At 41.8% G+C, this 13,338-nt stretch overlaps 2 protein-coding genes across 2 annotated transcripts; both read right to left on the bottom strand.

Moving 5' to 3' along the window:
• Positions 1-10,372: 10,372 nt before the first annotated feature.
• LOC148941359 (uncharacterized) lies at positions 10,373-10,831 on the bottom strand. Its single transcript, XM_089104154.1, has one exon. It carries the CDS (start codon positions 10,829-10,831, stop codon positions 10,373-10,375), a length of 459 nt encoding a protein of 152 aa, XP_088960280.1.
• Positions 10,832-12,374: 1,543 nt separating this feature from the next.
• LOC148941360 (protein CFDP2-like) lies at positions 12,375-13,094 on the bottom strand. The gene has a single exon (XM_089104155.1). It carries the CDS (start codon positions 13,092-13,094, stop codon positions 12,375-12,377), a length of 720 nt encoding a protein of 239 aa, XP_088960281.1.
• Between the last annotated feature and the right edge of the window lie 244 nt (positions 13,095-13,338).

Here is a 13,338-nt window from a genome sequence, read left to right on the forward strand (position 1 = left end):
TTTTAGCCCATGCGGGATTATACATTCCACCCTTTACTACTACTACAACTAAAAACTAACCGCAGCACCAAGCCACCTAAGGCCAGCAGAGCTACGCAAATTCCTCCTCCATCCCAATCTATTCAAAGCCTCCCTTTTCACACCCTCCCAGGAAGTTCACATCTCCTTTAAATCTTTCTTTATGGCGTCTTCCTACCCCAGACGAGGACGGCCTGTTTTCCGTTTAGCCCTAGACGGTTGGCCGAAAAGGACAATCTCAGGCAATATGTCATCCTTCATCCGCAGAACGTGCCCTAGCCATATCGACCTTTCTTTCATTATAGCCCTAGACAGCGGGATTGAACCACAGTTTTCGTACAGCCTACTGTTCGAAATACAGTCAGCCGGGTACCCAGAACAACCAGGAGGAAATTTCTCTGGAAAAATTCTAGCAAATCTTCATCCGCTTTTCGAAGCACCCATGCATCAGAGCCATATTTGACGACTGTCATCACTGTAGCTCCTAATATTCTAATCTTGGTTAGCAGACTTATCTTCCTATTCTTCCAAACTTTTCTTTAACTGTAAAAAAACACCCTGAGCCTTGGCTATTCTACTTTTAACATCTGCACTGCTCACACGGTCTTTACTAATACCACTACCAAAGTAAGTGATGTTGCCCACCTGATCAATCTTTTCGTTACCCAACGTCACATTTTCATCATCACTTATTCCTAGCCTTAGCGACTTAGTCTTCTTAACATTAATTTCCAAACCTATTCAAGTACCCGGAACTCGCAAAACCTCTAAAAGTTCATTCATTTTGCTCACACTTTTATCTAGGATGCTTAAATCATCAGCATAATTTAAGTCCAGGAGACTTTTTCCTCCCCATTTGATTCCGTGGTCTCCCATCGCCTTTCCTGTGCTCCTTAAGACAAAGTCCATCAAAATAACCCATATAAAGGGAGATAGAACACAACTCTGCTTAACTCCTGATTTAATACGAAACCAGCTGCTAACCTCGTTTCTTACCTTAACTGCAGCAGTGTTATTCTCGTACATAGCCCCAATCCCTTTAATGTATTTGTCTGGTATGCCATACAAGGATAAGACCCTTGCTAAAGCTCTTTTATCAACAGAATCGAACGCTTGCTCATAATCTATAAAACTGAGGATCCAAGGTGTTTGGAAACTCAGGGACTTTTCAATTATTAACCTAAGAGTGAAAATTTGGTATACACATCCTCTACCTTTTCTAAAACCGCACTGCTATTTTCTTAAAACTTTGTCTACAGTATCTCTCAGTCCAAAAAGCATCATATAACTAAGTAATGTCCTGCCTACAGACACCAGACTAATGCCTCGATAACTACCACACTCACTCTTATCACTTTTCTTATAAAGTGGCTTTTATAACTAGATTTTTATACCTACAAAATTGCAAAAGTCTGTATCCATTACTGTTTTCTTTTCCTAAACCAAATTTACCTAGGCTAGGATACCATCTATCCCTAATTCTACATACCTGGGCTTGGCGTTAAAATCTGCTAGTAAAAACATCATATTTCTACCTGGGACCCTGTCTATTTGCTCCTGTAACTGTAAGTAAAATTCATATGAGTCACTAGTATCTCCGTCAGTCGGTTCTGCAGGGGCATATACTACTATAATTGATACCCTGAACTTTTTAGTCATAAAATGAGCAATTAGTTAATACCTTAATACTACTACTACTACTACTACTAACAACTCACCGCAGCAGCAGGCCACCCGAGGCTAACACCGCTACGCACGCTCCTCTGCCACCCCATTATATTCGAAGTTTGCCTTTTTACACCCGCCCACGAAGTTCCCATTTCCTTTAAATCTTTCTTTATGACGTCCTCCCACCCCAGACGGGGAAGACTTGCTTTCCGTTTAGCCCTAAATGGTTGCCCGAAAAAAACAATCTTCGGCAATCTGTCATCCTTCATCCGCACAACTTTCCCTAACCACCTCAACCTTTCTTTCATTATGGCCCTAGAGAGCGGTATTGAACCACATTTTTCGTATAGCCTATTGTTTAAAATACGGTCAGTCAGCCGGGTACCCAGAACAATCCTTAAGCAATTTCTCTGGAAAACATCTAGCAAATCTTCATCCGCTTTTCGGAGCGTCCTTGCTTCAGAGCCATATTTGACCGCTGTCATCACTGTAGCTTCTAATACTCTAATCTTGGTTTGCAAACTTATCTTCCTATTCTTCCAGACTTTTTTTAACATTAAAAAAACACCCTGAGCCTTGGCTATTCTACTTTTAACATCTTCACTGCTCACACCATCTTTACTAATAATGCTACCAAGGTAACTGAAGCTGCCCACCTGATCAATCTTTTCATTACCCAACATGACCTTTTCTTTTTCACTTATTCCTAGCCTTAGTGACTTAGTCTTCCTAATATTAATTTTCAAACCAATTCTAGCACCCTGAACTCGCAAAACCTCTAAAACTTCATTCATTTTGGTCACACTTTCATCTGAAATGATTGAATCACTAGTATAACCTGAGTCAAGGAGGCTCTTTCTTTCACGTCTGGTTCTGCTGTTATTTGTTGCCTTCCCTGTGTTCCTTAAGGCCAAGTCTATCAAAATGATCCGTATAAAGGGGGATGAAACACAACCCTATATCACACGTAGTTCGATGCGGAACAAGCAGCCAGCTACGTTTCCTACCTTTAATACAGAGGCATTAGTTTCGTCCATAGCATTGACAACTTAAATTTGTTTTTCTGGTATACCATACCAGGATAAAACTTTTGCTAAGGCTCTTCTATCAACAGAACCGAACGCTTGCTCATCATCTACAAAACTGAGGACCAAAGGTGTTTGGAAACTCAGGCACTTCTCAATTATTAGCCTAAGAGTGAATATTTGCTCGACACATCCTCTACCTTTTCTAAAGCCGCACTGTTCTTCTCTTTAGATTTTGTCTACAGCATATTTAACTTTAAAAATTATCATATTACTAAGCAATTTGCTACCCACTGAGACCAGACTAATGCCTCGATAATTACCACACTCACTCTTATCACCTTTTTTATAAAGTGGCTTAATTAATCTTTTCCTAAAATGGTTAGGTACTTCACCTTTTTCAAAAATAATATTAATAATCTTCAATAAATTATTTCTAACATCAGAGCCACCATATTTAAGAAACTCATTTACCACCCTATCAGCACCTGGAGCCTTATTATTTTTTAATCCTTTCAGTACTGTTGCTAATTCCTCCTCACAAAAGAAATCTTCCTTCACATCCAAGGTATCACAAACTTTTTCATTTTCCTCTATATTTTTTCCTGCAACTCTATCTCGGTTAAGCAGGTTCTCAAAATGTTCGACCCATCTCTCTTTACTTTTTTCCTTATTGCTAATTGCGACACCGCTCCTATCTTTAACTGGGACAAGTCCAGATTGACTACTCCCTCTCAATTTGTTAAAGTGCCAGTACAAAGTTTTACTATTATACCGTCTAGCTGCATCTTCAAGATCCTCGGCAATTTTATCCATGGCCTTCATTTCACATCTCTTTAGTTCATATTTTAATGCTTTCTCCACTTTCTTTACACTTCTTTTGTTTTCATACGATTTATCACTCATATAATTTTTGTACAAGTCCTTTCTCCTTTCTATTAAACATAAAGCTTTTTCACTAATATTCTTAGCTGCAGTTCTAGCTTTCTTCCCTAATACACCTTCAGCAAGTTCACAAATCATTTTTCTAAAATTATTCCAACCATCAAATTATTCCACATTATCAAATTTTAAACTCTCAAATTTAGTATTCAACTGTTCCTGGAAAGTTTCTCTCAAATTCTCATCCTGGAGTCTAACAGCATCATAACTTCCCCGGGAGGTAGTCACCCTTCCGATATTTCAGTTTTAAATTAACCCTTGACACTACTAGATGGTGATCTTTACTTTTAACATCAATAGCAGCACTCCTATATACCCTAGCATCTTGTATTGATCCTGCCAGTCTTTGGTTTATTATAACATAATCAATAAGGTTTCCTGTCTTACCATCACGTGAATACCATGTTAACTTATGAGCCATTTTATGACCAAACACTGTATTGGTTATAACTAGATTGTTATACCTACAAAATTGCAAAAGTCTTTATCCATTACTGTTTTCTTTTCCTACACCAAATTTAACTAGGCTGTGATACCATCTATCCCTGTTTGTACCAACCTGGGCGTTAAAATCTCCCAGTAATAACATCATATTTCTACCTGGGACCTTGTCTATTTGCTCCTGTGACTGTAAGTAAAATTCATCTGAGTCCCTAGTATCTCCGTCAGTCGGTTCTACAGGGGCGTATACTACTATAACTGATACCCTGAACTTTCTAGTCATAAAATGAGCAATTAGTATTCTACGTATTATTAAGACCTTCCCAGCCTAAATAAGACTTACCAGCTTCCTTATTCATCATGAGCCCTACTCCCTGTCTATGTACCCCATCCTTCCTGCCTGAGTAAACAAATACTATATGACCTAATTTCATGATTCCTATCCCTGTGATATGAGTTTCTGAAACTCCTAATAAGTCCAGTTCGAATCGTCTGAATTCATCAGTCAAAATCTCGATACGATAGTCATTTTTTAGCGTCGTAACATTCCAAGTTCCAATTTTCATGATCTTTAAATCATTTAAATTATTTTTGCCTCAGGAAAAGCAAGATCCCGGATGCCAGTGCTGGATGGGGATCACATATCCTCTCAAGTCAACAATGAAACGCTTAAGCCGGCTTAGAACCGGACACAAAGAAGTCTCTCTGACCTCCAGTATAAATGAAAGCGTTGTGCAATCATGGGTCCACCTTGGTCACAACATGGTTTTCAGCACTTGACGATGCTTTTCTATCAACAAGAGTCATAATCCTGCACAAACAGTCCAAAGCCTATTACCTCCGACTCATAATATGTTCATGCCTACAAATATTATGCTACTACGGGGAGGCAGTCCATAGTAGATAAATCAGCTAGGACGAGGTTTTTCAGCCCGAAAATGCCCGTCAAAACGTACCAAGCTCAGAAGAATTATCCATTAATCAGAATCCCGTGCGAGTGCTGCGTCGTTTACTAGGCTATAATTTCCTCGAGGGGCGCCACTCCTCAAGTGGGAATAGACACTGACCGCAAGGTCTACAGTCTTGCAGGTATTCAGAAAGTGTCGAGGCAGCCCTTTGCATAGGCCGTTGTCCATAGATCTGGATCTTACGCCCTGTCGCAGTTGTCCTCCTATAGAGGATCCTCCCGCGATGGTTTTCTGCGTCACCATGCAATTTAACGCATTACTGGGAGAACGTTCGTAACTCATCGGACGTGTGGACACGCCAGTGGGCCCTGTTGAGTTTAAATTTGAGGGGCCTTCTTCCTCCTCCACCTGTATTTATGGCCCCTGGCGAGGGTGCCCCAGTTTCTATTATGGGCCCGCAGGGACAAGGCCCCCCTTGGTCCATGCCTCCTATGGAGGTACCCTAAATATCTGTAGGGCGTTCCCCTATCGCCATCAGGGGGCACGCTGAATTATCATGATATACAATGATATTGATTGCTGAAAGATTACTTGTACTTGTATTTGGATCAGGACACAAGATATGTATCTCTCCCTGGCGACAAGATCTGGCAGACTGTTGAATTCCACAGGTTACGGTCTTGGGTTAGTGGGGAGATAATTTCAAGCCATGAAGGGTCCCATCTGCAACCATGTCTCCGGAATCTGCCAATCGGCTCAAGGTCAGATTTGACGTTGTTAAGCCAAGTTTTGGCTTACCTAGTCTAGGATACCATCTATCCCTAATTCTACATACCTGGGCTGGGCGTTAAAATCTGCTAGTAAAAACATCATATTTCTACCTGGGACCCTGTCTATTTGCTCCTGTAACTGTAAGTAAAATTCATATGAGTCACTAGTATCTCCGTCAGTCGGTTCTACAGGGGCATATACTACTATATGATACCCTGAACTTTTTAGTCATAAAATGAGCAATTAGTTAATACCTTAATACTACTACTACTACTACTACTAACAACTCACCGCAGCACCAAGCCGCCTGAGGCCAACACAGCTACGCACGCTCCTCCGCCACCCCAATCTATTCAAAGCCTCCCTTTTTACACCCGCCCACGAAGTTCCCATTTCCTTTAAATCTTTCTTTATAACGTCCTCCCACCCCAGACGGGGAAGACTTGCTTTCCGTTTAGCCCTAAATGGTTGGCCGAAAAAAACAACCTTCGGCAATCTGTCATCCTTCATCCGCACAACGTGCCCTAGCCACCTCAACCTTTCTTTCATTATGGCCCTAGAGAGCGGTATTGAACCACATTTTTCGTATAGCCTATTGTTTGAAAGACGGTCAGTCAGTCGGGTACCCAGAACAATCCTTAAGCAATTTCTCTGGAAAACATCTAGCAAATCTTCATCCGCTTTTTGGAGCGCCCATGCTTCAAAGCCATATTTGACTACTGTCATCACTGGAGTTTCTAATATTCTAATCTTGGTTTGCAGACTTATCTTCCTATTTTTGCAAACTTTTTTTAACTGTGAAAAAACACCCTGAGCCTTGGCTATTCTATTTTTAACATCTTCACTGCTCCCACCATCTTTACTAATAATACTACCAAGGTAAGTGAAGCTGTCCACCTGATCAATCTTTTCATTACCCAACATGACCTTTTCATCTTCACTTATTTCTAGACTTAGTGACTTAGTCTTCCTAACATTAATTTTCAAACCAATTCTAGCACCCTGAACTCGCAAAACCTCTAAAACTTCATTCATTTTGCTCAAACTTTCATCTAGGATGCTTAAATCATCAGCAAAATCCAAGTCCAGGAGACTTTTTCCTCCCCATTTGATTCCGTGGTCTCCCATTGCCTTTCCTGTGCTCCTAAAAACAAAGTCCATCAAAATAATCCATATAAAGGGGGATAGAACACAACCCTGTTTAACTCTAGATTTAATACAAAACAAGATATTAACCTCATTTCCAGCCTTTGCAGCAACAGTGTTATTCTCGCACAGAGGATTAGTCCATTTGATGTATTTTTCGGACATGCCATGCAAGAATAAAACATTTGTCAAATCTTTTTTATCAGCAGACTCGATCAATTGTTCATAATTTATAAAAATATGGACTAAAGTTGTTTGACAACTCATGCACTTCTCAATTTTTAGCCTAAGAGTGAAAATTTGGTCGATACATCCTATACCTTTTCTAAAACCGCACTGTTCTTCTCTTAAAACTTTGTCTACAGCATCTCTCAGTTTTAAAAGTATCATATTACTAAGTAATTTGCTACCTACAGAGACCAGACTAATGCCTCGATAATTACCACACTCACATTTATCACCTTTCTTATAAAGTAGCTTAATTAAGGTTTTCCTAAAATCGTTAGGTACTTCCCCTTTTTCAAAAATCATATTCATAATCTTCAACAACTTATTTATAACCTCAGAGCCACCATATTTAAGAAACTCATTTACCACCCTATCAGCACCTTGTGCCTTATTATTCTTTAATCCTTTTAGTACTGTTGCTAATTCCTCCTCACAAAACACATCTTCCTTCACATCCCAAGTATCACAAACTTTTTCATTTTACTCTATATTTTTTACAGGAAATCTATCTCGGTTAAGCAAATTCTCAAAATGTTCGGCCCATCTCCCTTTAGTTTTTTCCTTATTGCTAATTGCGACCCCATTCCTATTTTTAACTGAGACATGTCCGGATTGACTGCTCCCTCTCAATTTGTTAACGTGCCAGTACAAAATTTTACTATTATGCCGTCTAGCTGCATCTTTCAGATCCTCGGCAATATCCATGGCCTCCACTTCACACCTCCTTAGTTCATATTTTAATGCTTTCTCCACTTTCTTTACACTTCTTTTGTTTTCATATGATTTATCACTCATATAATTTTTGTACAAGTCCTTTCTCCTTTCTATTAAACATAAAGCTTTTTCACTAATATTCTTAGCTGCAGTTCTAGCTTTCTTCCCTAATACACCTTCAGCAAGTTCACAAATCATTTTTCTAAAATTATTCCAACAATCTTCCACATTATCAAAGTTTAAATTCTCAAGTTTAGAATTCAACTGTTCCTGGAAAGTTTCTCTTAAATTCTCATTCTGGATTCTAACAGCATCTTAACTTCCCCGGGAGGTAGTCAACCTCCTGATATTTCAGTTTTAAATTAACCCCTGACACTACTAGATGGTGATCTTTACTTTTTAACATCAATAGAAGTACTACTATATACCCTAGTATCTTGTAATGATCCTGCCAGTCTTCGGTTTACTATAACATAATCAATAAGGTTAGCTGGCTTACCATCACGTGAATACCATGTTAACTTATGAGCCATTTTATGACCAAATACTGTATTGTTTATAATTAGATTGTTATACCTATAAATTTGCAAAAATCAGTAGCCATTGCTGTTTTCTTTTCCTACACCAAATTTAACTAGGCTGTGATACCATCTATCCCTGTTTGTACCAACCTGGGCGTTAAAATCTCCCAGTAATAACATCATATTTCTACCTGGGACCTTGTCTATTTGCTCCTGTAACTGTAAGTAAAATTCATCTGAGTCTCTAGTATCTCCATCAGTCGGTTCTACAGGGTCGTATACTACTATAACTGATACCCTGAACTTTCTAGTCATAAAATGAACAATTAGTATTCTATTATTAATACTTTCTCAGTCTTAACAAGACTTAGCAGCTTCCTTATACATCATGAGCCCTACTCCCTGTCTATGTACCCCATCCTTCCTGCCTGAGTAAACCAATTCTATTCACCTAATTTCATGCTTCCTACCCCTGGGATATGAGTTTCTGAAACTCCTAATAAGTCCAGTTCGTATCGTCTGAATTCGTCAGTCAAAATCTCGATACGATAGTCATTTTTTAACGTCGTAACATTCCAAGTTCCAATTTTCATTATCTTTAAATCATTTAAATTATTTTGGCCTCAGGAAAAGCAAGATCCCGGATGCCAGTGCTGGATGGGGATCACATATCCTCTCAAGTCAACAATGAAACGCTTAAGCCGGCTTAGAACCGGACACAAAGAAGTCTCTCTGACCTCCAGTATAAATGAAAGCGTTGTGCAATCCTGGGTCCACCTTGGTCACAACATGGTTTTCAGCACTTGACGATGCTTTTCTATCAACAAGAGTCATAATCCTGCACAGACAGTCCAAAGCCTATTACCTCCGACTCATAATATGTTCATGCCTACAAATATTATGCTACTACGGGGAGGCAGTCCATAGTAGATAAATCAGCTAGGACGAGGTTTTTCAGCCCGAAAATGCCCGTCAAAACATACCAAGCTCAGAAGAATTATCCATTAATCAGAATCCCGTGCGAGTGCTGCGTCGTTTACTAGGCTATAATTTCCTCGAGGGGCGCCACTCCTCAAGTGGGAATAGAGACTGACCGCAAGGTCTACAGTCTTGCAGGTATTCAGAAAGTGTCGAGGCAGCCCTTTGCATAGGCCGTTGTCCATAGATCTGGATCTTACGCCCTGTCGCAGTTGTCCTCCTATAGAGGATCCTCCCGCGATGGTTTTCTGCGTCACCATGCAATTTAACCCATTACTGGGAGAACGTTCGTAACTCATCGGACGTGTGGACACGCCAGTGGGCCCTGTTGAGTTTAAATTTGAGGGGCCTTCTTCCTCCTCCACCTGTATTTATGGCCCCTGGCGAAGGTGCCCCAGTTTCTATTATGGACCTCCAGGGACATGGTCCCCCTGTCCCTGCCTCCTATGGAGGTACCCTAAATATCTGTAGGGCGTTCCCCTATCGCCATCAGGGGGCACGCTGAATGATCATGATATACAATGATATTGATTGCTGAAAGATTACTTGTACATGTATTTGGATCAGGACACAAGATATGTATCTCTCCCTGGCGACAAGATCTGGCAGACTGTTGAATTCCACAGGTTACGGTCTTGGGTTAGTGGGGAGATAATTTCAAGCCATGAAGGGTCCCATCTGCAACCATGTCTCCGGAATCTGCCAATCGGCTCAAGGTCAGATTTGACGTTGTTAAGCCAAGTTTTGGCTTGTTCTCCATGTCGTTTCCTCCAATCGGGTGCTGGTTTGCAGCATAAGCTTCAATTTATGAAAGTCTCGGCTGGTCTTCGGCAAACATGGCGAAACCAGGACAGGCGGCGGCGTCGAATGATAGATGTGATGACGTACTTCTGGTCACATCGTTGGCGGATGATCGTATTTGGGATTTGGTTGCTGAGGGGTACCCCAATATGCTCCTCAGGCATCTGTCTTCAAAAGTGTTGAGGGCGTGTGCCTCGGTGACTTTTAAGGGTCATGTCTCGTAGCCGTACAGTAAGACAGATCGGACTAGGGCATCGTATATAAGAATTTTTGTTTTTCGGTGGATTTTCTTCCTTTTCCATAGCGACTTCAACAGCTGTGCAAAGACAGCGCAAGCTGATGTAATGCGGCATTGGGTTTCTTCGCTACACCCCCCGTTGATATTAATGTATGATCCAAGATACTTGGATTTATTGAAAGCTTCAATCTGCCTATGGTTAAGGGTTATAGGGGTAGAGTTTATATCCGAGGCATTAGATATAGCTTTAGTCTTGTCAATATTAATCTTGAACCCCACTGGAACAGCAACTTCGGAGACTCTCAGAAGTATTTTCTGGGCTTCGCCAACGGATTTACAAAGAAGAGCAACATCATCAACATAATCAAGGTCGATGGTACTGGAATCAGGACTAACCTCGACTCCTTCGAAGTTTAGCATTGCTTTTTTCATTACCCAGTCGACGACAAAATTGAATAATATGGGAAAGAGTACACACCCTTACCTCACACCGAAGTCGATATTGAATAGCGGAGAAAGTTCTCTGTTCACCTTGATGCAGGCTCGTTTGTGTTGATGGTAAACCTGAATGAGTCGTATGGTCTTAGGTGGGACACAGTCCTCTTCCATTGCTATTCAAATTCCTCCCCGGATGACTGAATCGAAGGCCGTAATAAAGTCAATAAAGACAGCAACGGTAACTTGTTAATGTTTGGTTCTATATTCAAAACTTTGTCTCAAGGTGAAGAGTTGGTCAATACAGCCCATGCCGGCTCGGAAACCAGATTGGTTGGGGTGGGTTCTTTCGTTGTGGACTTTGCGGAATCGGTTAAGCAGAATCACTGCAAAAATATTTGCCGCAAAGCTCATAAGTGAAATCCCACTGTATTTTTTGCATTCAGTGCGGTCGCCTTTCTCGAAGACAGGCAGTAGAACTGAGTCTTGCCATTCCTGGGGAAACCGTCCCTGAGACCAGATTGAGCAGAAGAGCTTCTATAGTTTCTCAGCAAGAATATGAGCAGATTTGTAGACTTATGCCGGGATATAATCTATGCCTGGCGCCTTGTGGTTCCTCAGCTTCTTGATTGCCTCTTTGATATCTTGTATTGAAGGATGGTGAACATTGACATTGCTGCATGGGGCTTGTTGACTCGGTGGTCCTGAGTTAAGGTTATGGTTGCGTGACTGGAGTGCAGTGGCTCTATTATTTGAGAGGGGGGCGTTTGAGTGGAAGAGATGTTGTGACTGGGGTTCAGCAGATGCTGCAAGTGGTACTGCCATTTTTCGATTACGTCATCTTTTCTTGACAGAAGCGTTCCATCTTCATCTCTCACTCCAGTTGAGATCTTTTTACTTTTCCTAGTTGCTTCTTTTCGTAGTTGGTAAAGCTTTCTGGTATCTGAATGACTAGCAACCTTTTGCATATCTGCTGCCACGTGGTCCCAGTAGCGTTGTCTGTCACGGCGGGCAGATTTATGGCATTCTTTCCTCAGTGTTTTGAACACTGTTGACTTGGTATTTCCGATCTGTTGTTTCTGGTTTTACAGCTTGGTGGTGACTTATAAGATCCACTTTTCCCATTTCCGATTTAGCCTGCCAACGGTTTTTTAGAGGCGTCTGTTACAGTGTCTCTGGTTTTCCTCGAACCGTCTTCTAACTTTATGGTGGTTGGTTCGTTATCGTAGTCTGCGGACAAGATGTCAAAACGGTTAGATAATTCCAAGCGGGACTCTTCTGAAACTGCTTTATCATGAAGACATGCTACATCGTATCTCGGAGGAGGTTGTGTTAGTTTCCTGGATGCAAGCTTTATGGTCAGGGAAGCTTTTAGCAGCATATATTCCGGTTCCACGTTCTTTGCTCCTGTGTCGGCTCCACGGTAGGCTCTACAGCTCTGTATAGAGCTTCGCCATCGGGAAGATATTAGCAAGTAATCCACCTGGGATTGGGCTCTTCCATCTCGAGAGCACCAGGTGATCCTCTGGGATGGTTTGTGTTAGAACAACGTATTCGCCAATACAAGATTATGCTGCTGGTCAAATTCTACGAGTCTCCGTCCACGCTCGCACCTGTCGCCACATCCAAATCTTCCAGCAGCTCTTTCGCGCTCTGCCTCGCGGCTTCCAACATGGGCGTTAAGATCACCTCCTAGGATGAGTAGATCATAGTTTGGGACTGTTCTCAATGACTGGGTCAGAGCATCGTAGAACTCATCAACTGTACTTTCGTCCTCGGCTCTGGTTGGTGCATAGGCGGAGATGACAGTAATGTTGAACAGGTGACCCTTAAGACGGGCCTTAGCCAAACGAGATGAGATGGGCTGCCATTCAACTAGGGATTTTACCGCCTTAGATCTGAGGAGGAGACCAGCCCCCGCGTTACCAGAGCCATCACTAGGTCCGGAGTTGAAAAAGTGGAATTCGGATTTTCCACCAGGGGTGGAGACGGGCTCATCTTCCAAATTCCCAATTAGTCGGGTTTCGGATACACACAGAATGTCAATACAGTATCTTTCGCATTCTCCAGCAATGAAGGTCCGTGTCCCAGGGCATTTCAATGAACATACGTAGCAGCACCCAACACTGAGGGATTGTCGATGTTTCAACCGGTGGCCGGCTAGTTCAATTTTCGTCGGGGTTGCCATAACCTCTGACGCATTGCTTGCTGGGAATGGCGTAGCCAAAGTTGGTTTTTTAATTCTTTCTGCCATTTCCATCGTATCGTGGGAATATATTTAACCGACGGGTTCCCAATCCGATGGCACCCCTTCTGCATGTTAGCGGGCGTCCGCCAAGGTTAAGTTGGCAGGGCCATTGCGACGGCGAGGCCACGCAGCTGGATTTCTCCCTGAAGAGCTAGGGACGGAGAACGTGCCTGTGGTGCACCCCAGAGACCCACAACCCTCCCTAGAGGCAGAAAAGCAACCTTTATCTACCCAACCTAGTCTACAGGAGAGCTTA

The sequence above is a fragment of the Artemia sp. Qi Xiang Cuo genome, chromosome 18 (genome assembly GCF_049724085.1).
Source record: "Artemia sp. Qi Xiang Cuo chromosome 18, ASM4972408v1, whole genome shotgun sequence".
NCBI lineage: Eukaryota > Metazoa > Arthropoda > Branchiopoda > Anostraca > Artemiidae > Artemia > Artemia sp. Qi Xiang Cuo.